General features: G+C 41.8%; 1 protein-coding gene across 3 annotated transcripts in view; it reads right to left on the bottom strand.

The window, feature by feature from the left end:
• Nucleotides 1-10,369: 10,369 nt before the first annotated feature.
• TRIQK (triple QxxK/R motif containing) overlaps nt 10,370-26,982 on the bottom strand; it is a 372,909-nt gene continuing 356,296 nt past the window's right edge. For all 3 annotated transcript variants that reach the window (XM_029591666.1, XM_029591664.1, XM_029591665.1), the window contains exon 4: nt 10,370-10,982. In XM_029591666.1, the coding sequence (XP_029447526.1) occupies nt 10,869-10,982 (114 nt within the window). In that variant the 3' untranslated portion in view covers nt 10,370-10,868. The remainder of the gene's footprint in view (nt 10,983-26,982) is intronic.

Here is a 26,982-nt window from a genome sequence, read left to right on the forward strand (position 1 = left end):
GAAGCATATAAAGGCACCCTGCAACCCCCCACAACGAAATCTACTCGCCTATCATCTACCAAAGAAAGAACCTTCTCTACAGCTGGCCCAACCATCTGGAACAAGATGCCCACAGAACTCAGATTAGAACCATGCCCATCTACCTTCCGCAAAAAACTTAAGACATGGCTCTTCATCCAGGCCTTCACTTAACCTACAGTTCCAGCAATTCCTCACTAATTCAGACACTGACTCCTACCTAAACTCTCTGACAAGTGTAGCCTATACACTTATGCCTCTTCTCATCATATTATTGTATTATCTAATTTGTTCAGTTATGCCTTCTATCGCTCCGGCTATCCTAGCCCTCCAGGTTAATACCCCTTGTTATATGTAACTTTCATTTCTTGTTATATGGTTGACTTTGTTATTCCCCTCATGTTATCTGTAAACCGATCTGATATGAATTTCTTTCATGAAGGTCGGTATATAAAAATGTTAAATAAATAAATAAATTATAAGAAGATTGGCTTTCTACTTTAAAAAAATTATAAAGTACTATAGAAACACGGCATTTATTTATTTATTTAACAGCTTTTATAAACCGCTTAAATCGTTCATTGTACTAAGCCACATACAATTTCACATATAGCTTAAAACCAAAAAGTACAAACAATATACATAATAAAAATGACATACATAGATTTCTATATTTGTGTTCCTTTTTTGTTTCTTTTAGACTTTTGACCTTCAGTTTTAAATCATTAGCCTTATATCCGCATCAAAGAATTGACAAATGATATTGATTTTTGTTTTAGTTGTAGTGGCTTTAGTTACTATATCAAGAGTTGAGATGAGTATTAGTAGAGAAGAGAAAGAATCCTGTATTTTTTATATTGTTGTTTAACCTTAAGAATATAAACTGTGGCAAATTTTCAAAAGCTGAGCTGGGACCTACATACATAAAGAGTCACATGTGTAAACTGTCACCATGATATGCTTGCATGGGATTTTGGTCACTTAATAATACATGTGTACATTTACAACAGGCAAAAATTTGGCCACATTAAACAAAGAAGCATTTGGAGAGGGGGAGAAGGTATGTGTGTGTGTGTGTGTGTGTGTATTGCGCTGTTGGATTATTGATTGATCTTGACTATTGCAATATGAACTTTAATGGAATGCTCATCCTATGACATCCTATGACAGATATTTGAGTTCGTCAGCATTTATGAGGATTTTACATTTCAATATATAAACAAGAAAATGCAAAAAAAATGTTGAAAATAAGTAAAGTGGCCCATGACCAAATTATGAGTTTGATTGATATACAAACTCTGTGAGTGTGGGTCCCACAAAATTACATTATTATATAATTTAGCTGTTTGATCTTACATTGAGGCTATATTATTATAAAAAAGTAAAAAAGACCAGTGAAACCTATTTAGTTTTGCTAGTGTTTGACACTTAAGGGTTTCTGGAATACACAGCTGTGTATATTGGGCGTGTTTTTGTGATTGAGATTGAAATCATGGGTAAAACAGAAAAATTAATAATATACAAAATTTAAGAGCTCTAACAGAATTTTCAAAAATCTAACTCCTGTGAGATTGAATTCCGTTCTTGAAGCAATACAGCCTGAGTAGAAAGAAGATTATCCATGGATTGCTTAAGATCCTGGATATCTTTAGTATGATTTAACACAGAGATCTCCCGAGATTGCAGATGAGAGAGGATATTATTCTTAGAAAGAGTCAGTGAAGCCAAAGTCTGTTCCATGGAACAGAGAAGCACCCAGTAGAAATAGAGCTAAGAAGCTGGGTGAGAATGGGTGAGTTTGGAGGGGGACAGAAAATGGGCAGTTTCATCCACTATGACTTCAGAAAAGGAGCAGAGAGTGGCAGAGGCCAGGTGAAGGATAGAGGAAAGAGGTGGGGGAGAAGGTGATAGAAGTCACCTGATTGAGAACTCAAGGATCATTTTGTGAATCTTGTCATGGAAGTAGTCAGCCACAGTCTGGGCAAAAAGTAAAGGTGATGGGGGCGGGGAGGGGGGAGGGGGGGCAAAGAAAACTTGAGGAGAAAATTGGGCAAAGGGATGGTGAAGATGGATGAAAGAGAATTTGTCAGATGGATGCAGAAGTCTTGCTTGGTAAATGCAAAAGCTGACTGGAAGGAGGTCAGCATGAATTTGAAATGTTTTGCACTGTAATGTAGAAAGCAAATTCTAGGAGTGATCAAGGCAGGGGTTTGGTGTACCTTACAGGATGGGTAAGGGGTTGAGCATGAGTATCTAAAGCAGAGGAGTATAGTATAGTGTTGTAAAAAGAAACAGCTTTGTCAAGTGACTCCAGACAATGTAGTGGAGGAAAGGAGAGATGAAACAGTAGTGGAAAGGATACAAGGGTTGACAGCTTGGAGATCCTTGAAGATGTTGGTGGTGAGTGAGCAGGCTGTGGGGGAGGGTGGTTTAGTGTGAAAGTTATCAGATGATGGGCTGAGAGAGAAAGAACTAAGGTGGAGAAATCTGAGCAACAACAGTTTGAGGAAAGGACTAGGTGAAGCCAGTAGCCATGAATCTGAGAAGGGGTGGTAGTGCAGAGTTGATCAAATGATGAAGTTAAGGAAAGGAGATTTGAGGCATAATAGTCAGAGGAGTCATCAACATGGAGGTTAAAGTCACCAAGAATAAGGGAAAGGGAAGTTGGCTTAAGGAAGAAGATAAAGCCAGGAGTCAAATTCTATGAGAAAAGAGGAGAAGGATTTATCAGGGGGTTGATAAATGACAGCTACTTGGAGAGATAGTGGTTTGAATAGGCAGATGGAATGGGCCTCAAAGGAAAAAAAAGAATGGGATTGAAGTGGAAGAAGGGGTTCAAACCTACAGGAGGGAGAAAGCAGCAGTCCAACACCTCCATTGTGACCTACTGTGCTAGGTATGGGAGAAAATATAACCCCTTTGACAGAGAGCAGCATCTGAAGCAGAGTCCTGAAAGGAAAGCCAGCTCTCCGCATGCAAGAAGATGAAGAATATGAGAGATAAAAAGGCAAGCTTTTACCAATCTGATTTCTTTCCTCTTCTGTTTCAGCCTCACCAGAAATTCTTCCGTTTTCCACTTTTTGAGTTCTTTTGAATGCTGATCTTTTTGCCTTTATTTATTCTTTGGAGAACCATATAGGTTTCCTTTACCTCTTACTTTTATTTACTTTTCTAGTATAAAGATTTGTCTTTATTATTGCTCCTCTTAATTTTGCCCACTGTTGTTCCACTTCACCTATTTTGTCCCAGACTTCTAGCTCCTCCTGAAGGTTCTTCCCCAATTTAACAAACTCTGTATTTTTGAAATCCAGGACTTTGATCTTTGTGTGACTTCCCTCTGTCTTGACTCCTATATCAAAACCTACTTTCTGATGATCACTGGTGGTTGGGGCGGCACCTACTCGGACTTTAGAGATACCTCCATTTGTGATCGCCAAGTCAAATATTGCTCCCCTTCTTCTGAATTCCATCACCATTTGTATGAGGAGAGCGAAGAGCATCCACAATCTCTTTACTTCTTATAGATGCTGTAGCAGGGATAATCCAATCCACATTCAGCAGATTAACATCTCCAATAAGTTGCTTCCCACTTTTTGGATGCCTTCAGTCAGATCTCTGTTTAGTTCTTCCGTCTAAATCAGAGCTCTGAAGATACCAGTGTAAATGGAAGAGCATCATCTTTTTTTAAGACAGTCCACCTTTATCCGTCTGTAGGAAGAAAAAGGATTCTAAGTGAGAAATGCAGAATATATGACAGGTTGGCAGAAGGAAGTCACTGGAACTGGAATGTTGTCCCCAAAACATACAAATATAGGACATAGGTGGAGAAAAGAACAAATAATTTAGTTTAGTTTTACTTTTATTTCACTGTTTTTAGTTTGTGCTATTTGCAAATAACATGCTCTAAAACCATTGGGGCAGATTTAAAAAACCCTGCACACATAAATCTGGCTGGATTTACGCGCGCAGGGGGGTTATGCGTGCCGAGCCTATTTTGCATAGGCCCGGCGACACGCCCAAGCCCCGGGATGCACATATGTCCTGGGGCTTTGAAACAGGGGCGGGAAGGGGTGGGGCAGCAGTCCAGGGGCGGTCTGAGGGCGGGACCGAGGCCTCCGGCACAGCGGCCGTGCCGGGGGGATCACGCGCTGGCAGCCGGCTAGTGCGCGCAAGTTACGCTTGCCACAGGTAGGCGTAAATACCAAAACAAAGGTAGGGGGGATTTAGGTAGGGCTGGGGGTGGGTTAGATAGGGGAAGGGAGAGGAAGGTGGGGGGGGGGAGTGGAGGGAACAGGGAAAGCCATCGGGGCTCCCCTAGGGCTCAGCTAGCGCAAGGTGCACAAGTGTGCACCCCCTTGCGCATGCCGACCCTGGATTTTATAACATGCACACGGCTGCGCACACATGTTATAAAATTGGGCATAGATTTGTGTGTGCCGGGTTGCGTGCACAAATCTATGCCCACGCTAAAATCTGGCCCATTTAGTGCAAAAATCCACCCCAAATACAAATGTTATATGTCATACATTGTGAGCAATATACATTGAATAGGTAGACCATCATACATTGACACCGATTGTTGTATCAATACAATGACTGAGTGCAACTGTCCTCCAATATAATCATCTGTCTCTGTGCTATTGTTTTTTGGTATTTCTTTTTAAAACAGTATGGAAAAACCCAAGAAGTGTATTAAATCCAAAATAATTTTCTCTGTTGAAAAATAACTTCCACTCCAATATGCCCTCTTACATTTGGTCTCCTAAATCCCGACATGGCACTGAATTTTCATTACCTCTTTGCTTCAGGCCGTCTCTTGGGTTTGACATTACTTGCACACTGAACAATGTAAGTTGATAGTGTAGACTTCAAGTAGTTTAAATAAATAAATAGATGAGTTACTGTGATGCAAAATTATGCACAGTAGCTCATTAACTTATAATGCACAGTAAAACTACACATGAAATTTACTTCCCAAATATTTTTGCAAAACATTTCAGTTGTGCCTCAATAAATTATCTTTAAAGTTTCTGTAAAACAAATCACAGTATAATTACATGTGCTAATTCTTTATCAGGCTCATTTTGTGCATGTAGAAAAATAGCATGCACAAAATTACAAATAGTGAGCCTAACTTTGAGACATATCTGCAGTACAGCATTTGTGCGCATAAGTGGACATGCAGAGATTAATGCTCATATTTTATAAACTGTGCAGCAGAAGCTTCACAGTTTATAAAATAAAATGTATTTCTATTGTAAAAGTATGCATACATGTTTCAGTATGTGCTATTTACAATGCAAGAAAACACATCCTTTCTCTACCCATTTTATAAACATATGTGCATATATTTTACATGTAAAATAATCTTGACACTGAGTGAATAGATACCCAGAATTAAATACGGAAACAGGTATATTTTAAAGTATGCATGAGTACTTGGAATCACCAGTTCATCAATACCTCCACCAATTTTCCCATTCCTTTTTCAGTTCACCTAGACCTTCTAGCACTTCACCCTGAAACCCCACCACATCACCTACACCTCCCAATCAAAAACTGCAGACAACAGACAAGCCTGATTTCACTTGTCATTTAGCAGGTGTAAAAGTGTATGATGCTGCATCAGTCTGCTTCTATCCACAATTTGCATCATGTTTATGTTTTACTTCTAAAAGGATTATGACTTCATAAGGATATATCTCTTGCTGCTGTGTGCTCTCCTCAACTAGGGGAAATATTGGATTTTCTATTCTGAAGACATCAACTCGGTGCTCTGACTTCATGGGAGTCTTATACTCAGATTTTCCTAAGTTCTGAACTCAAATAAGTTTACTTTGCAACTCAGACCAGTTTAGAAAGTTTTTATTGACATGTATTGTATAATACAGAGAGGAATTTTCTTGTCAAAGTTCAAGAGAACAAATCTTTTACTTCTGGAATTGTTCTTAGAACAAAGAGATCATAGAAATGCTCTCCCTGGAAATGTAATATTGAGTAATCACCTACTTATCAATAGAGATCTCCATGTTCTAATATTTAACTATTGTTCCCAAAGCCCAAACCATCTATATAGAAAATGCAACCTTATACAAACTAAAGATTCCAAAGATATAATCTCATTGGTTCCAAAATGCTGCAGGTACACCATGCAACTTTCTAAATCAGTTTCAAGCAAAAGTAGATTATACAGTATCTTTATAATAAGAGAAACTGGCAATGAAAACAGCAGAAACTGCATTGTTAAACTATAGTTTTAATAGCTGTATTGGTCCTGAAGAGAACTGAGTTCTTAGTAGGCTGTGATATTTCTTTTGGACCAATGCAAGAATAATCCAACTTACTAATAATCCTTCATTAAAAGAGAGTTTCAAATATTCCTATTAAAGAAAACATTAATTAAAATCAGTATCCATTGATTTTTCTGAATGAGCCAGTTCAGCTAGCTCGTGAGAAAAAAAAAGCCTTGGTTCCTAGGACATATGCGATTCTTTAAGCTTCTGTTCTCCAGATGTCTTTTCTGACAAGCTACATGTGCACTGAACATTTGGCAAAGAAAAAAAAATAGATTCATTTGCACAGAGAATCAACATTATTACAAAACAGGAATGCATTGGAAACTGACGGATGTTTGTAATAAAAATGTCCTTATACATCCATATTTTCAAGAGAGGTTCCTTAATCTATGCCTTAAGGACAATGAATTTGAAGATAAAGTTGAACCAAGCCACTGACCAACCAAATGGTTCTGTTTCAAAACACAGGAGACATTTGTAACTCTTAATATCTTGTAGAATAATCGATGAGATAATCCGACTAAGGGAGTTGGATAGAAACAAGCTTTATATTTTTATACTTGAAAACTGGAAAAATAAAGAGGGGTTCCTTAGATCTATTGTCTTATTTATAATATGCTTCTAGTATCACTTAGATACTGTTATTTTTACAAGAAAAAGTGTCAATAGAGTTTAGCTTTGCAGGTTTAAATGCACGATATTTCACCGAGAGAGATTCATTGATAAGAGGATTGCTTCCAAGTGGACTAAGAAAAAGTGCTAGCATGATGTCTACCCAACTCCATAGTTGTGTAGTAAGATTAGTAGACGATGGCATAAAAAGACCCAAGTGCTCCATTAAGCCTCTCCTATCATGACCCCATTCTTGCAGTGGTTCAGAAGAAGAGCTTGACAAAACAATAATGAAGAGGAGGAATGATTGTGATTTGGGTCAGCATAAAAAAGAAATTGCAGTAGGCAGGTAGCCTCTTTTTGGGGGCCCTTTCCAGTTGGAGCTCCACCCACTCACCCACTGTATGGCTTTTGGGGATAGATGGTTACAAGGGGGCAGGTAATAGTTTGAAGCTTTCAGGATGGAAGGGGGATTGAAGATCAGAGTTATTGGCAGTTTTGTTTTAAGATTCAAAGTGGAACTAGTGGGCTCTAATGCACTAAAGCAGTGGCTTTCAAAGTATTTTTCTCAAGACCTAGTGGAAGATGAAAAATGTATTTCAGGACCTAGAGGAAGAAAAACACTTCTCCCTATAAAAATGAAGGATACTATTTGCTAGCTAACATAATTTAATGTCAAGTAATAATCAAAAATAAGATATTGAGGTTACTTATAAACCATTGTAAACACAATATGAAAAACACATGGTAAAAAAATCAGGTCATTTCACTTAAATCTAATGTGATAGGTGGGCCTACTTGTTGCTAGTCTCTTTCCAGCTTAGCTCAAAAGATAAAAGTAATGCTCCCAGTATCAGGTCTTCTCTCCTGTCACATTCTCCCTCTCACTGTCTTTCTCACAGTGCAGTCATACCCCTTGCCCCAGCCCCTCTTGCTCACCCTCACTCCTTAGCCTCCTTGCTTATTTTCTAAGCCCCTCTTATTCACACTCTAACCCCCCAATCCCTCTTGATGACTCTCCCTCCTCCAATTCACATTTTAGCTTTTTCCTCCCCCAATCACTCTCTCTCTCCTAGTTCAGGACTCACAACACTCTTCCTTCCTCCCCCAATTAACCCTTTTCTCACTCTGATTGCTACCTTGCTCTCCTCTCCCAAGTGGCCCATTCAGAGAATCAGCTTTTCCATACTCCCGCAATTCTCACAAAACATTACAAGAACAGCACAGGAGTATAGGTACTGTATTGCTCAAATGAGACACATACCAATCACAGGGTCAAAGAGGCAGAAGAGGAAATAACATAACTGATCGGCTATCCATTGGAGGTATAGAAAGCAAGGAGCAAGTGTCCTGGCAACAGAAAGGTGGCTGATTGGGGAAAGACAGAGGCAGTAAGCATTAAATATGCTGCTGCTTCGATTAGCTATTTGTCAGTGTGGTGCACAAGACCAGGATCATGGCAGCAGCAGCAGCTTCATCGGTGAGCTGGACTGCAGCTGCACTGCAGCATGGAAGCTGTGGTGTTCCAGGTGGGCAGAAGTCGGGCAATGCAGGGAATGGACTGCAACTCATGCTTTGACAAACATTACACCAAAGGGTAACAAATCAAGATTGAAGGCCACAAGTAATATTTTGAAGAGAAAATGGTAGTAAAAAGGTCTGGCAAAGATCAATGAACATAAATTTAACAGCTGCAATCATGGGCCTGGAAACAAAAGACCGACTAGCCGGCCTGATTTAGACTAGGACTGGCAATGACAGGTTTGAAGAGACAACTCGGACCTAGGCACATTGGGGTAGATTTTAAAAGGAAGCGCACGGGTGTACATGTGCACACGCTACCTGGTGCGCACACATGTACGCCCAATTTTATAACTTGCACGTGCGCAAGTTATAAAATCTGGGGTCGGCATGCGCAAGGGGGTGCACAATTGTGCACCTTGCACACACCCAGCCACACTGCCTTCCCCGTTCCCTTCCCCCTAGCCTGACCTTCCCACCCCGTCCCCTAACCTTCCCCCCCCCCCCCCAGCCCTACTCTAACACCCCCTGACTTTTGTCTTACCTTTTGCATCTGCCTCCGGGCAGGCGCAAGTTGTGTGCGCCGGCAACCTGCCAGCACGCGATCCTCTGACACAGCGGCAATGGGCGCTACGTCGGAGACCTTTGGCCCCACCCCCGCTCTGCCCCCGGATCGCCCCGCCCTGCCCACACCCCGCCCCCGGACTGCCCCTTTAGTAAAACCCCGGGACTTACACGTGCCCCGGGGCTTTACGCACATCGCTGGGCCTTTTTAAAATAGGCCCGGCGTGCATAGAGCTTTGAAAATCTGGCCCATTAAGTTTCCAATGGAAGAAATAATGTAGGACTGAAAAATAAGTGCCTGCAGCAGAGGAATCATATGTAATAAACAGCACTTATATTGTACTGGATATAAAACTAACTATGGACCCATCAGGTTGAAGCAAGGCTAGAAATTTTCAAGTACATTTTAAAAGGAGCGCGCCTGCGCCCATAAACACGTGTATTGGGCACGTGAGCAAAAATATGCTCAATTTTATATTGTGTGTGCAAGTACATATGTAAAATATCCCTACCACCAGCAGCCCTTACATGCAAGTGATGAGAGAGAGAGAGAGAGCGTGAGAGAGAGTGACTCTTTTAAAGAGACAATCGGTCACTCTATATATCTCTCACTGTAAGAGGGGCACTTTCTACTCAGGGTGGATTTTGGAGGTGGGGGAGGAGGTGCGGTGTTACATTGGTCTGCCTAGGGCGCAAGGCTCTATAGACCCTTGGACACTGCCCTCCCCCCAAACCCACCCTGAGTTGAAAGTGCCCTTCTTACAGTGGGAGATATATAGAGTGTCAGATTCTGTTCTCTCTCGCCCAAAATCTCCAGACTTGCACCTCAACTGGACCAGTAGTAAATTAATCAGGTAACATGACGCGCGTACTTCCCAGCTTCTTAAAATTTGTGTTGCTCGTGCATGGCCCACAAACACGTGTATGGGGCTGTTTTTGCGCGAGCAATAATTTTAAAATCTACCTTTTTGGTTACATACTGTATGCAAATCTTGATGGTTGGATGCAAACAATTGTGTCCTGTGTCCTGAAGTTTGCTAAATCTATGGCCCCCTATTCTCCAAGAATGCTCTGGTGTACATTGATTGGGTTTGGATAATAGACTGGAAAGGATTTAAGGACTGGAGTAGTATAGGAACCTGGAGGAAAGTACAAGGCAATCTGGTTAAGGCTGCCTATGGCCTGGATTCTCTAAGATCGCAGACCTTAGAGAAGTTGGTGGTAATGGGGGGCGGGGGGGGGGGGGGTGAAGCGGGGGGTGGTCCTGCGATAGCCGGCAGCAATCACACCAAATAACTATACCATAAAAGGTGTAGTTATTCGGCGTGAAACTGGCGGCGATAAGGAATCTTACCTTTCGCCACCGGCGATGTGTCCGCAGCGTCGGCCCCGGTGCCGCCCCAACTCCTCCTCTTCCGGGGCCGACTCCGCCCCGAGCTAGCTATCGCACGTGAAAAGGCATGCGATAGCATTAGAGAATGACTCCCTATGTTGGTAAAGAATGAAGATCTTCACATTTTTTTCATTGAAAAGTATGGTAAGGATGTGACTCTGGTGAGCCATATGAAATGGACCTGATTCTATTGCTACTACATGACTAATAATACTTTCCATCCAAGATACAAATCAATATGATGATAGTGACTTAACTGTTTCAGATTTTTAATACAGCCTTACTTTGTAAGGATTTTATTAAAATGCAATTACAAATCTGGAATGCAATGGTCATTGACATACAGCCCAATGTCAGGCATCTGGATTGTCGAATTCTAAAACACAGCACTAGTTGTTTTGCCACCTGCAGCAAGGATTCGTTTGTTCATCACTGTAAGCCTAGCGTTGAATGCATCACATCTCTTAGTTTTCATTCAGGTCCACGTCAGGGTCAGCCTTATTGTTCAAGTTAAGAAAGAAAAAAGAGTAGAAAGCCAACAGACATATCAGTATAGCCACCAGGACAAGTGCCACCTCCTGTATTAAAAAAGAAAACAAACAAACAAAAAAAAGAACAATGTTAGAAATATTACTGAATTAGGAAAATCACATCCATTCCTGAGCCAAAATACTATTTTACCTGCAATCCAATAAAGGAAACAGAATGAAGTAATATATTTTATAATAGAAATTCTGATTGTTCAGTCTATGATGTGTATATTTCCAGTGCATGAAGTGGAAAAATTCTGGGATATTTGGAATAATTTCACTATAAGTAAGAGTAAGTTTTAGAAGCCGGATATGTCTGAACAGGTATTGATTTTCAATTTGGAGTTCATAGCAGCTAACTGAATATAATTTTTTTAGATCATTTCATTACCTACATTTTTAGAGGTGACACTGTAAATACTGCAGAAAGCTCTTTAAAATAAAATCATTACCAAAGACAGAAAAAAGGATCTAATATAACATAATTATATTTTATATTGCTGTTTTAAATTTTGTGAACAAGTTACAAAATAAATATACTGTCAGAGATGTTTCTATTTCTATTACTGCACTTGACATATTGAATAAAAAATGTATGCATATTAATGGTCAGGACATCGCAGAGCAGCAGGCAGCTCGCAGCACCGCGTTCATGCAGTATAGAAGATGTTTTGATCCGGTTGTTAGCAAGCAGCAACACACTGACCAAATAAGTTCACAAACAGTCCACACATCAGGACACCGAAATTTGATCTAGTTGATTCCCTGAAGAAGGAGCACATTCTCCGAAACATTGCAATGTTGGGCTACGGACAACAGAAGGCTCGATAATATAATGGGCTTGAAGCAGATAAGTGTTTTGATAGCTTTAACATAAAGCATCTATAAGTAAAGCATCTATAAAAGAATCATCAGCTTTCATGCAAAGCAGATATAAAAATATGCTTTGCATATCTGTAAAGTGACCAATAATTATAAAGCCCTAGCGCTTATACAGAGCTTTCTCAAAAAAAGCCTAACAAGCCTGTAGTGTTATACGATGGTCACTCTATAAAATAATGGTTAAGTCCTTCATTTTCAGTAGCAAGATATAATAATTGTGGACACAAATTATATGCTATGCATATGTTTATAGAAGAGATGTCTATCTATACAGATAGTTATATTCACAGCTTCTTCCCCTCTTCCTCTGTTTCTGTGGATGTTACCTTCATCCTCCTGGTTTCCTTGGCCTATAACCTTGGGGGTTATCTTTGATTTCTCATGCTCTTTTTCTGCACACCTCCAAAATACTGCTGAAGCATTTTGTTTTTTCCTCTGATACATCACTAAAATCTGTCCTTGCCTTTCTGAGCATGCTACCAAAATGCTCATCCATTCTCTTACCTCTTCCTGTTTAGACTTCTGCAATTTGTTCTTTGCAGGCCTTCCGCTGCACTTTCTTTCTCCATTGCAATCTATTCAAATTGGGCTGCCTGACTTATCTTCCTTCACCAACACTATGACCATGTAATCCCCTCTTTTCAACTTGCTACATTGGCTCTATATCTGCTTCTACATGTATTTCAAGCTTCTCTTACCTATACATGCATTCACTCTGCAGCTTCTCATTACCTATCTTCTCTCTTCCTACAGCCTTCCTTGTGAGCACTGTTCATCAAGCAAGTCACTCTTATCTGTGCCCTTCTCCTCCACTGTCACATTTCGACTCTGCACTTTCCACCTTGCTGTGCCTTATGCCTGGAATAGACTTTCCAAGATGGTGAGCCATGCTCCTTCTCTGCTTATAGTCAAATTCAGTTTAGAAACTCGGGTTTTTGAAGCCATTTTTAAAGCCTATGCTCTTCTGTATAATAAATGCACTTCCCATGAACTAGTTTGTCATGTATGTTTGTCTTGACTGTAAGTTCCATAAAGCAGAAACTGTTTTTGTATGTGGATCTGTACAGTGCCGTGTATTTCTAGAAGTGCTTTAGAAATGATATATAGTACTAGTAGTAGTTGTGGAATTTGTCACCAGCAGAAGTGGTGAAAATATTTAGAGGTAGTTTTTAAAAATGTTACTCACACAAAAATGGCCACATACGCACATATGTGGGTCGCACACGAGCAACGCAAATTTTAAGAAGCCAGGAAAGGTACGCATACATGCATATATGCTCGCTCAGAATAAGGAGGAGGAAAAGGGGCAGGCCATAGGTTTTCCAGGGACGTGGCCAAAACTGGCGCATGAAACCACAAATTTTGGTAAGGCAATGCACGTATGTTGCCTGCGTAACTTTGCTACTACTCCTCATGAGGCACAGGAGCCTGGGGGGAAGGAGAGGGAGAGAGAGAGAAAGAGAGAAGGAGAAAGAAAGAAAGAGAGAGAGAGAGATTAGGGATAGTCTGAAACTCTCTATATATATACCACTCTAGACGGGCACTTTAAATCAGGATGGGTTTTTGGAAGGTGGGTTGGGATTAGGGGGGTGTTGTCACAGACACATACAGAGGTATTCATAGTAAAAATGACATCAGTAAAAAATTATAGCCCTTATAAGTGATGAAAAGTCTAACAAGAAGAATTGAATTGTACACTGCAGTACCAGCTCTCTCTCTCTCTCCACCCGAGCTCACAAGATATGTGTGTAAAGGCTGTAGAAGTACACGCGGCAACAGTATTTTAAATGCTACGCGCATACTTTATACAATGATGAGAGAGAAGGATTTGATCTATTTTTTAGGATCTTACTAGGTACGTTTGATCTGGATTGACCAATGTAGGTGACAGGATGCTGGGATTGATAGACCTTTGGTCTGACCCAGTATGACATTTATATTCTTATTTTTTTTTATTTTGTTTTACTCTTTATCAAATTTTCAATAACAAATACAAGCAACAAACACTTTACAGAAATAAAGGTTAATGCCAGATTCATATTCACAGAAAATGTTAAGACATGATAATAATAACAAAAATACCCAAGTCTGGCCCACTATGAAGGAGGGAGATCGAGAGACAGATACAAAAATTCAAAGTAAAGAAATACATCTGAAAAAACACTGATGAGAATGCTAATTTAAATTCTAATTCATTTAACCACATGCCTCAGGAGTAGATATGGAAAGATGCAATGGAGAAAGTGCAGAGAAGGGCAACCAAAATGATAAGGGGCATGGAATGACTGCCCTGTGAAGAAAGGCTAAAGAAGTTAGGGCTGTTCCATTTGGAGAAGAGATGACTGAGGGGGGATATGATAGAAGTCTACAAAATAATGAAAGGACATGAACAAGTTAATGTAAATTGGCTATTTACGCTCTCAGATAATAGAAGGACCAGGGGGCACTCCATGAAATTAGCAAGTAGCTCATTGAAAACAAATTGAAGAAATTGTTTTTCACTCAGTGCATAGTTAAACTCTACAATTCATTTCCAGAGGATGTGGTTACAGCAGTTAGTGTAATTGGGTTTAAAAAAGGTTTGGATAAGATCCTAGATGAAAAATCCATAAACTGCTATTATGGTAATTAATAAACAATAGTAGCTTGTGATTTATCTAATGTTTGGGTACTTGCCAAGTGCTTGTGACTTGGATTGGCCACTGTTGGAAGCAGGATACTGGGCTTGATGGACCCTTGGTCTGACCCAGTATGGCATATCTTATGTTCTTATGTTGTTATCAAGTAAAACTTTCAGATGATTAGATTCAAAAAAGATATAATTACATATAATTACACTTAGCTGGGTATTGAAAAGAAAAAGTACCCCCATTGCTATAATTGCATCTCTATATTGAAGAGATGCTTTCCTCTTAGCCTTTATCTGTTTTAATACATCTGGGAAGAGCCATAATTTTTGACCCATAAAGGAATAATTCCAATTATTGAAAAATAACCTCAGTATTAGGTTTTTTTCCACCTCTGAAGAACACATCTCCACTAAAGTAGCTCCTTTCTGAGTCTCTTCAGCAGACTGTTCTAAAAAAATTAGTAATATTAAAGCTATCAGTTAAGGAAGAAGAATTATCTCCCCCTCCAACCTCTTTATTTCCCTTAAAAGATAAAGAATAAGCCTTAGTTAAGAGGGGAAGAGATTCTTCAGTTATACCAAGACCTTCCTTCAGATATTTCTTAACCAACTCTATAGGAGAAATAAGAGGGGTTTTTGGAAAATTAAGAATACGCAGATTAAGTATATGAGATCTGTTCTCAAACATTTCCAAATTCCATTGAATCATAACACTATCCCTAACAATAGCTATTTTAAAATCTTGAAATGATAAATTCTGAGATTGCAAAAACTGAATTTTAGCATCATGTTCAATAGTATTAGACTGAACCACAGCGAGTTGTCCTTTGATTTAAATCAACTGAAATATTAATGTCCTTCAGTCTTGTACTTATAGTTTTCTTTAAGAATGTAATTGCTTTCCGCAAGTCCTCTAGAGCAATTTGGGCAGGTTTTCCTAAACTGTATTTCCAGGAATCCTCTGAATTCTGTTATTGAAGAGAAATCAGGGACTGAGAAGAAGCATCTTCTTCAAGTACAAAACCAACACTGATCTTACTCAACACTGATCCTAGTCATCAACAGGAAGGGAGGCATAGAGTGGTCTCTAGTTCTGGCAAACCCAATGCTGCCTCTTGCCCAGGGTCTGCAACGAGTGGTGCACCTGATTACTGCGGCTCCATTACCGCAAAAAAAGTGGAGAAGAGTTAACTGAGAAGAGTGAGGCCGCCCTCTTTTCTTAATCATAATTCTTTCGAAAGGTAATGAAGCAGAAACACTCTGGTCAATGAAAATCCCCTGCTCCAAAATAATGAAGAAAAAGGGTCACCTAGGGATGTGCCCCTTAGGTTCACAGCTTTGGCATGCCAGCAGCAACATGCTACAAGGCACCACTTCTTGTGCATAGAGTTGGCTCCTCCCATGGGTGTCACTGTCAGCTGGGGCCCTCCGGCACTCGCAATGATCAAGGGAAGGGCATGGAACTTGATGGTAGGTCCCCTTCCTCTCCCTCTTATTTTAATCATATACCAAAATAATATGAAACAAAATGCCTGTTTAATTCTTACATTTTAAAATTGATCTGTTGTAATTCAAGTTCACAATTAAACAGTCAAATTTGTTGCCAGAGGATGTAGTGAAAGCAGTTAGCATAGCTAAATCTGAAAAGAGTTTAGATAAATTCCTCGAGGAAAAGTCCATATTCAAGGCTTCCCAAACTGTGGGTCAGGATCCCAAGTAGGATCCCCAAACCTTAAGATGCGGTTATAAGAGCCTCAAATTTCAGCAGCATTAGTAGTGGAAATCAGTATGAGGCCTGTGAGTGAGCACGTGCTCTCAGGCCCTGCAGTGGCACTGTCTTTGCCTCAGTTTCTGTGGTAACAGAAAACCCTGCATGAGGAGGGATCAGGGCCACTGCAGGCCCTGTCAACATGCGCTACCTCACAGGTCCCAAGTTGACTTTCATTAGTAATGTTGCTGCTGCTTGCAGATCAGTTGGGCTTGGGACCAGCCATTGTTCCTTTCTCCTCAGCCAGTACTGAAATCTACCCAAGAATAAAATATTACATAAGAACATAACATAAGAAATTGCCATGCTGGGACAGACCAAGGGTCCATCAAGCCCAGCATCCTGTTTCCAACAGAGGCCAAAAACCAGGCCACAAGAACCTGGCAATTACCCAAACACTAAGAAGAACCCATGCTACTGATGCAATTAATAGCAGTGGCTATTCCCTAAGTATAATTGATTAATAGCCATTAATGGACTTCTCCTCCAAGAACTTATCCAAACCTTTTTTGAACCCAGCTTCACTAACTGCACTAACTACCTTCTCTGGCAACAAATTCCAGAGCTTTATTGTGCGTTGAGTGAAAAAGAATTTTCTCCGATTAGTCTTAAATGTGTTACTTGCTAACTTCATGGAATGCCCCCTAGTCCTTCTATTATTCGAAAGTGTAAATAACCGAGTCACATCTACTCGTTCAAGACCTCTCATGATCTTAAAGACCTCTATCATATCCCCCCTCAGCCATCTCTTCTCCAAGCTGAACAGCCCTAACCTCTTCAGCCTTTCCTCATAGGGGAGCTGTTCCATCCCCTTTATCATTTTGGTTGCCCTTCTCTGTACCTACCTGTTGTCATTCACCTTTTCCCCACTGACCTTGGCCAGGGGCTGTTTGGAGAAGGGGATGTTGAAAGACTGGATGAGATGCAGCATATGTCTGAGGGTTGGATAAAGTGAGATGGATTGGTTGCAGAGGGGCAAATGATTGGAGATCAACTGGGGGATGTATGAGGAGGTGGGGTTAAGAGGAGATAAGCTGGTTGGCATGTGAGAGAAAGGTCAGAGGGGAGGAGGTGACACTGGAGGTGAGGGAGGGGAAGGATATGAGAGTTGGGAGGGAATAGGAGATGGGATGGGAGGGAGGGGATTATAAAGGATCAACTAGAGGATATAAGAAGGCCTTGTGGATGAGAGAGGATTAGCTTGGTGGTTGTGAAAATGTCTGGATGGGCTGGGGAGGTGAGTGGAACAGAGATTGAGAGAAGGGGTCTGCTGGAGGGAGGAGGTCCTCTGGAGGGGATGAAAGTTGAGAGAGGGAATTAGCTGGAGTGCAGGGAGAGTGAGAAGTAACAATTGATAGAAGGAGATGGCACCTCTGCTAATTTGTTTCGGTTGTCCTCTGGGATCATTCACATTTTCAAGTGTTAAACTGGGATCACACTGACAAATGTTTGGGAAGCCCTGGCATAAATCTCTAATGGCCATGCAGATTTGGGAATGCCACTGCTAATCCCTGGTTATAATCAGCAAGGAATGGGTCTATTCTTTGGGATCCTGCTGGGTATTTGTGACCTAGATTGACCGTTGTCAAGAGACAAGATGCTGGGCTTGATGGACCTTTGGTCTGATCCAGTATGGCATTTTTTATGTTTTTAAATGCATGTGCAATGGAGTGATCCCGTTTTCCCCTGTTTGCATTTGCAGGACCAGGCTAGATGCCTGGTCTACCTTAAATCCCACAGAAGGAGAGAGCTCTGTGGGTGGGGCCCTGCAGGGCAGGGAGAGTCCTGAGGGAAGGACCAGCTGGGGCAGGGATAAGAGTATAAGCACAGCTGGGTTTGAAAGGCTTCCACATCTCCAGGAATTGGAACTCCTGATCCTCTCTAAGAAGGTTGTAAGGTAGGGCAGTCTACTTTTGTGTTGAAGGGCTGTGTATGCTAATAAAAGTATAAATTGGAGTTAGAAAAGACTGGAGTCAGTGTGGTTTACTGCTCCAGCCCAGAAGATTTGCTCGGCCATTCCTCTCAGCATGTAAATAGTTAAAATGTGTGCGGATAATATATTATATATTTATATATACACATATAAAGGAACTATTAAGAGGAGAGTGACTTCTATTCTGACTCCCTTTAGTACAAACGTGCCACATGTAGGAACAATCTTATAATGCTTTTCTATTATAGGATTATGACACAGTGCATCCCTATTGGATTGGCATTTTATTACTGCATTCACTGTCTAAATGCACTGAAAGGGTAAATTATCACATACTCTTTTTCAGTCCCTGTATACCAAACTTTTCTGTAGAAATATTTACATTTATGTACGCTTGCATGTAATAAAAATGAAATAATTAGCAATTAAATCTACACAGTTTAATAAATTCTATAAAGACATAGTATATACAGTATTTTATTGGTTTATGTTCTACAGGGATCTGTGCCTGGTCGCTCCTTTGAACATTTTATGACATAAATTTGCTTACGGTATCTAAACTATAACATGTAAATTTCTCTTAGGACCACAGCTTGAACACCTCCATCATCTTTCTTTCTGCATGCATACAGTAATTTGAAGAAACGCTAGATTTTTATAGCTGACATTTATATGCATCTTATGTGGGTATAAATACACAGTTGCATTACCTGATAAATTATAACAATTTCCTAAATTAAAAAAAAACATTGAAAAAGGACTGAATGCTTTTACAAAATGAAGATACATTTTTCTTTGGTGCAGTTAGAACACTTCCACATCTTAAACAATGATGATAGGAACATCAGAAAGGTTTTATTTATTTATTATTATCTACAGCTGTGCTCCCAGACTCATCTGGCCATGCAACTACTAATCTTAAGAGGATGTAATAAACAACTGACACACAACTGCTGCAGATTCCATCTGCTGTGGAGAGTGGACAAGAAAATCATACAATATAGCCAACATTCACACGGGCTCAGTATAGTGATAGCACTCTAGTCCTCTAGCTTCCCTGTGATTTTAATCCCAGGCTTCCAGCTACATCTTATCAAGAAGAGGCTCTTGCCCTCTCTCATATATATTTTACTTCACACTGGGTTTCCAAATGGCAGATAATCCTAACTACAAGTGCACAATGCTGGGTTCTGTGTTAGGAGTCAGAACCCAGGAAAAGGACCTTGCAGTCCTAGTGGAGAATTCCTTGAAATCTTCAGCTCAGTGTGCAGCAAATACAATGTTAGGAAATATTTGGAAAGGAATAGAGAACAAAACGGAAAATATCATAATGCCTTTACATAGATCCATGGTGCGACCGCATCTTGAATATTCTGTTAGATTTTAAAACCTTTACGTGTGCCAAAGCTGGAAGATATGCGCGTGACTCGGCGTAGTACATGCCGCGTGGATTTTAAAAGCTGCGCTGGTATATGCATATCTCCTGGTACGCACTAAAAAAAATTTTCATTGAAAGGGGTGGGGCGGGTGTGTGGTCTGGGCAGGGCATGGGTGGGCCATAACTGCACCATGTAGTCTGCGCATAAGTGTTTACGCGCACAAGCACGCGTCGAGGTCCCCTACCATGTAACTTTACTTCTGCTATGGACGGCGTGTAAGTCATTAACAAAAAAAACTTGGCTAGTCAGAGGGGTTTTAAAGCTCGGAACTAATAGGGTAAAAGGGAGGCAAATTGGCTAGCAGGTTTACAAAGTCCTCTCCTTTACTGGGCTGAACTGGAAACAAACTGGTGAAACAGGTAATCACGTCAGCACGTGTAGCTACTAAAATTCCCCCCACTTAAGTGCTCGAGTCGCCATGTATGCACAGATGCAAGTGTGCGTGCCGGCAAATGAGCACACGTGTGTGCTCATTCATGGGTCTTACATATTACTTCATTGTGTGCAATTCTTGTTGCTCCATCTAAAAAAAAAAGACATAACAGACATAGAAAAGTTACAGAGAAGGGCAACAAAAATGATAAAGGGGATGGAAAAGCTCACTTATGGAGAAAGGTTAAGCAGATTAGGGTTCTTTAGCTGGAAAATAGATGATTGCGAGGGAAGATGATTGAAATTTATAAAATCATGAGTAAGGTGGAATGGATAAATAGGGAATGGTTATTTACCCTTTCAAACTCTAGGACTAGAAGGCACTCCATACTAGTAACAAGCAGATTTCAAACAATTCGTAGGAAGTATTTTGTCTCTTGGCATGCAATCAAGCTATGCAAACTGTTGCCAGAGACATGATCAATAACCACCAACCATCAAGGAAACTCCCTGATGTGTGGTGATGTGCGGTTGCTATATGTGAGGTAACCACCCTGTGATTTTCTCGTTTAATAGCTACCGTCTTTATTCTTCAAATGCTTTATTTTTTATGTATTTTTTTGGGTTTTGTTTCTTTATTATTCAACCATGTACTTCATGTCTATAATATATCCTCCCCCTGGCAGTCAGCTCGACCTTTTTTAGCGTTCTTGCTTCTTTATATAAGTACTTATCGGTTCTAGACAAACTCCTGCCGCTTCTATAAGGTCGAAGCCACCTGCCCGACATTGGCTGTGTTTCAACAACTGTTTGTCTGCTTCAGGGACCTTGGAGGGATCTTTTTTACAACCTCGTGATTTCAACAATTCTGAAGTACCTATCTTTTAAAAGACAACCATTATCTTAAATATATCGAATCTTATTCTTGTCTAAAATATTGTGTACCATGTATAGGGTTTTTATTTACTTACAGTTTGTCTCTAAAAATCATTCTCATGAGCGGCGCCTTCATTTTGTCATTTTGACATGATCAAAGCGACTAACATAGGGCCTCATTCACTAAGCATTTTTCCCATAAACACAGAATGGGAGAAAAGCCTTAGTAAATCAGGCCCATAGTGGGGTTCAAAAGAGGATAGGATAAGTTCCTGAAGGAAGTCCATAAACAGCTATTAGCCAAGTAGACTTGGGAAAGCCAGTACTTATTCCTGGGAGTGTGAAACAAGAAATAGATCAACTATTAGGGATCTGCCGAGTATTTGTGACCTGGACTAGCCAATGTTCGAGACAGAAAGCTGGGCTTGATGGACCTTGGTCTCACCCAGCATGGTATTTCTTATGTTCTTTTTAGGCATAATTTAGAAAAAAATCTTAATGATACTATAAGAGGAAGAACACACAGAAAAAATGTGGCAATCATGTCATTAAATTTATTTTGTATAATACCCTACTTTTGCTTTTCCACCTGTTACTGCAGTTGAGAACTATTTAAACTCTGCCTTTATCTAACAAATTGAAAAATTCTGAGATAAAGGAAAAAATTAGGGCCAGATTTTCAAAGGGGTACGCGCGTAAGATACACGCGTACCCCCCGAAAACCTGGCCCAAACTCCCCCTGCGCGTGCCAAACCTATGTTGAGTAGGCTTGGTGGCGCGCGCAAGCCCCAGGACGTGCGTAAGTCCCGGGGATTTCCTGGGGGGTGTGCTGGGGGCATGTCGGGGGGGGGGGGGGGCGGGTCGCGGCTGGAGCGTCATCGGGCGTGTTCCGGGGGGCGTGTCGGGGGCATGTCGTGGCCAGTGCATCATCGGGGGCATTCTGGGGGCATGGCCGCGGCCTCCAGACCAGCCCCCGGACCGGACATGACGCGCCGGCAGCCGGCCCAACGCGCGCAAATTATGCCTGCTTCGAGCAGGCGTAACTTGTACAACAAAGGTAGGGGGGGTTTAGAAAGGGCCGGGGAGGGGGGTGCGTTAGGTAGGGGAAGGGAGGGAAAGGTGGGGGGAGGCCAAAGGAAAGTTCCCTCCAAGGCCGCTCCGATTTCGGAGCGGCCTCGGAGGGAACGGAGGCAGGCTGCGCGGCTCGGCGCACGCAGGCTGCCGATTTTGGGCAGCCTTGCGCGCGCCGACCCCGGATTTTAATGGATACGTGCGGCTACGCACGTATCTATTGAAATCCTGCGTACTCTTGTTCGCGCCTGATGCGCGAACAAAAGTACGAGTGTGCGCAAATTTATAAAATCTATCCCTATGGGGTAGATTTTAAAAAAGGCTGTGCGATTTTATAACATGCGCATGCTGTTGTGCAAATGTTATAAAATCCTGGTTGGCGTGCACAAGGGGGGGTAGAATTTCGCAAATCCGCGTAGCAACGCATCGTCGGGCTTCCCCAGTTTCCTCCCAGTCCACTTCAATTAAGGAGCGGACTGGGAGGGAACTTCCCTACCCCCTACCCTAACCTCCCTTCCCCTTCTCCTATCCTACTGCCCCCCCCTATCCCTATTCTATGCCTCCCCCCAATTTTTTTTACTTAATTTTTGCTCCTGCAAAGGAGCTGGAGCAAGTTGTGCGCACCGGCACCCTGGCAAATGACCGCTGTACTGGGTGCCTCTAGCCCCGCCCTTCCCCGCTCCCTCCCCGCCCCTCTGCGAGGCCCAGCTCTTGTGCACGTAACAGGGGTTCTGTGCGCAGCCAGGCCCCCTTTAAAATGCGCGTAGTGCACGCAAGGCCCAACCGCGCGCGTAACCCCTGTGTCTTACATGCGTGGGCCATTAAAAATCCGGCCGTTTATTTCCACAATACTTAAATTTTGTCACAATCATAAAGACACTCTGTTAGCAAGCAAACCAATAGATCGATAACAACCACATAAATAGTTACTTTACTTTTTTTCAATGGAAATGGCATTTATAACAGAGTATGTAATAACTGTCCAACAGATGCACAATTTTAGTTCTCATGTGGAGAAAGGATTTTATTTATAATAGCTAATATGAGAATATAACCTTTTCTAATTGAAAGACTTGTATGTTGTCTTGCAATTCAAATTCTGATCAGAAGCAGTCTCAATGAATATAGTTATAAAATATTTTCAGCCAAATATTAGAATGGGTCAATTATACCAGCTCAAGTTCCTCAAGTTTTAAGGCTGCCTTTCAATAGGTCTGATGGAATTCTCCATTTTAAAAGGCTCTCAGCAAAGATATTAGCTAGATTGCTATATATTTTCGGCATTAAAACCATCTCAGCTTTCATTCATAGGGACCAATGTAACAGTTTAAAAAGCAAGTTCAAGGTCTTTTCGGCAGGTTAAAAAAAACCTTAGGAACAAATTTTCAAAGTAGTTACATGCGTAAAAATAGCATATATCATAGTCATTTTCAAAAGTCCATTTACATGTGTAAAATATTTTGAAAATTCAACCCTAAGAACTGAATTTTCAAAGGAGTTACACACATAAAAGTAGCAATTTTCAAAAGTCCATTTATGCATGTAGGGTCTGATTTTCAAATGCATTTACATGCTTAAAACTGAGTTTTACATGTGTAAATGCACTTTACGCATGTAAGTGGGCTTTTGAAAATTGCTAGAATCTATGCTATTGAATTGTCCATAGGATTTACCTGCATAAGTACACCTGAATCCAGAGACCAGGTCACTGAGTCCTGGTATTAATCTTCCAAAGTCAACAAAGGGCTGCAGGGTCAGTGGGCTCAGAAGATTATAGAACAGTTAGTGAGATACCCTGCTTTTGGAATAGTGCAAGTTTTGTTTACCTTCTCTTTCATTTGGAGAGAATTAATGCCTTCTACTTTGGGAGGCTCAGAAGAAAAACACATACCAATAAGAGACCGAGGAGCATCAGTGAAGACCCTCAACAGGATCTTCAAATGGGACACAGGCACAGTCTGCTGGACCCAGGAAGGACTGTGAAAATTCAAAGGGAATCTGTCACAGCCTGAGACCCTTCTGTTATAAATCTGATGCCGGATGGGTGGAGCAATTAGATAGGAGTTAGGAATGTTAGGTTATACTCCTGCAGAGGGGAGGAGTTAGCAATCTGTTATGCTTTGCTCCTGTAGAAGGAGGAGTTAGCAATCTGTATGAGCTGGCTCCTGTGGAAGGAGGAGTTAGCCATCTGATATACTCAACTCTGTAGAGGGAATAGATAACAATCTGTAGAGGTATAGACTGCGGAGGTAGCAATCTAATATGAATCTGTAGCTGAAGACTCCTGATGGGAAAGGAGTAGCAATCTGTTATCAGCGGAGTGCTTGGAGAGGACACTCAGCTGTAGAGGAATGTAGATAGGTGGGTCCTTGGGCTGATGGCAGATGACAGCGCCCCCAGGAGGATATCCTGAGAGGGACTACCGGCTAGGCTTGTATATGGAGACAGACACAGATAGTTCTTTTATTAGACAGGTTAGTAGAACCACCAGAGGTGGCAGTAGTGAGCTAATATGCCCGGCAGGGCTGAAGTCCCTCAGGTACTGGAACAGCGATCCCAGGGTTGCTGAGCTGTAGAGAAACTATAGATAGTGAGTAGACAGGGTATGCGGTGTACATAGCCAGAACTGGATGACAACTCACATAAGGTCTTAATGAAGCTCAGTAGCTGGAAAGGGTTAGGCCCTTGAGGAGCGAGTACCTGGTTCCAGGGAAAGCTCTGAGAGCACGATGGTAACTCACAATTGTCTGTATCTGCGATAGCTTCCAGGCAGTAGAGAATCTTCAGAGTATTCAGGAACATAGGCCCTCGAGGAGCGAGTACCGGTTCCTATCTGCAATCTGAAATAAAGAAAAGAGAGCGAGGCCCCCAAGGAGCAGGTACCCCTGGTAAGTCCGAGGAGGCAGAGTAGCTTGGGAGTAAAGCCGAAGCAATCCCCTTGCCAACTCGATGTGTAGGTGAATACTGAGACCTTTTATATTGTAAGCGGATGACATCATCTTGGGGGACGCCTCCGAGGTTCGCGCCCTTGCTGGTACATCAATGGGAACGCGTGCGCGCGCGCCCTACGTCAGCAGGAACATGGCGGATCCACAGCGTCGTGCCGGTCCGGGGACGCCGGAGAGAGACGGCAAGAAGATGCCGTGGCAGCTAGCCGTCCATCAGGCCCGGAGGGAGTCGCCACAGAAGTAGAGAGGGCGGAGTGAGGACATCGAGCAGCAACGGACGCAACACCTTCAGAGTAGAGGACCACTAATCTCTCTCTTAAAGGGAGTTAGGAATTCCCCCAGGACCTGGAGTTCAGCACTTACACAGTGATAGAGAAAGGACACTCATTGTACAGATACTGAAATCACCTGGACGTTGACTACCTTTTCACTAAATCAGTAAAGTTAATTTTGAACACCCAATCCTGTGTCTTGCACTTCTTGTCCTGATCAGCATAAGAGACTTACACTAACCGATTGCACACCAGAAAAGAAGTCACCTCACCACCTTGGCCACAAGCATCTGCTTTCCCCCATAGAAAGAACTCAAGTCTGGGGTAATTTAAGTGGAGGGAATCTGTGGTAAAGGAAAATAGCCGCTGACAATCTAAATTCTTTTATGTGCCGTTAGAGGAGATGCCCCTCAGAAGAAAAGGGTTGCAGATATATGCCCCAAGAGATAAAACCTCTTGGCACATTTCCAAGAACTTTTCTTATGCTCTTGAGTCTTTTCCTTTGGACCAATTAGCATAGAGATATCCCTTTGATCTCATCAAAACAAACGTGTCTCCATCCTGAATACCCCTCCTCCATAAGAGGCTTCTCCCTCCCCCCGAGAGGCATTCCTTCACTGTGAAACCCCCCTACACAGCAGGACTTACTATCCTTCCATTCACGCTTCCAGAAACAGGTCCTTATGAGTCCAAAGAGGCAGGATTCTTAGGGGCAGGAGGGACAATGGTGTTCTCCTATCTGCACTACAGCCGCCAACAAATGAAGCCACTAGGAGGTGCTTTTACATATATGGTAAAAGAAAATATGTTATTTACCATATATTTTGAAATATCTCCCAGTGGTATTATTCGGCAGCTGTGATACAGGCAGGAGGGATCCAATATCTTTTCTACCTGTGGAGACCCTGACTGTCAGACTGGCAAGGACCGAGTTATGGAAGGGTGAATAGGGAGTCTTGCTATGTGGGAGCTGGTGTGGAGAGAGGCGGGGCAGCATTCTACAGGAAGACCTCTGAAGGGAAGACTATGGGGAGAGGAGGGAATAACTCTTAGAGTAGGAGGGAGATGTCTTTTGGGGGAGCACAGTGCCTTTTTGGTCTCAAATTAGGTGTGAATTGAGCCCTTGTCTTAAGAAGGAAAAATCTGCCAAATTATTGAATTGGCCCAAATATAAGGCAACGTCAAATATAAGACGACCTCCCCTTATATTTTGGTCTCCCTGCTCATTAGCACGTGCTGCCTGAGCTGTGTAAAGATGGAGGGAGGATCTAGTTTGATGAGCAGGATGTAACGGCAGCAGGCCCAAAAGAGGAGCAAATCTTCTATAGTTAAGAAATCTTGGCCATTTGGGAGCTATAATGTTTTTGGCCAGGAAGGAAGATTTTGGATTGCTTCATAGGAACTACCTGGCAGGAAAGAGATGTTTGGGACAGTGGAACGAGCCAAATGTCTTCAATGAGAGTCCAGGCAGGAAATCTATTACTATCACTAGTAACCATTTCTATAGTGCTACTAGATGTATGCAGTACTGTACAGATAAAGAAGTTTTTGCCATATGGGGAGCTGCACTGTTTAAGGCAGGTGGCCAGGTAGAGGGTGGAAGGGAGGTTGCAATCTTTTAAGCCACAGATCCAGGTACAAAGTTGCAAGTTTTCAAGGGGCCGGTAAGAAGCTGCATGGGAGGCAAAGGTATTTTAGGATCGAGGAGCCCAGCAGGAAACGACATGTCTTCCTTAAGTGGAACAGCTTCCCAGTGGCAGTGGTGGAGACCAAAACCAGTATCTGAATTCAAGAATGCATGGGATAAATACAGGGGATCTCTGAGGAAGTGAATGGAATTATAGTGCTAAAGTAATTG

Source organism: Rhinatrema bivittatum, chromosome 2 (genome assembly GCF_901001135.1).
Source record: "Rhinatrema bivittatum chromosome 2, aRhiBiv1.1, whole genome shotgun sequence".
In the NCBI taxonomy this organism is placed as follows: domain Eukaryota; kingdom Metazoa; phylum Chordata; class Amphibia; order Gymnophiona; family Rhinatrematidae; genus Rhinatrema; species Rhinatrema bivittatum.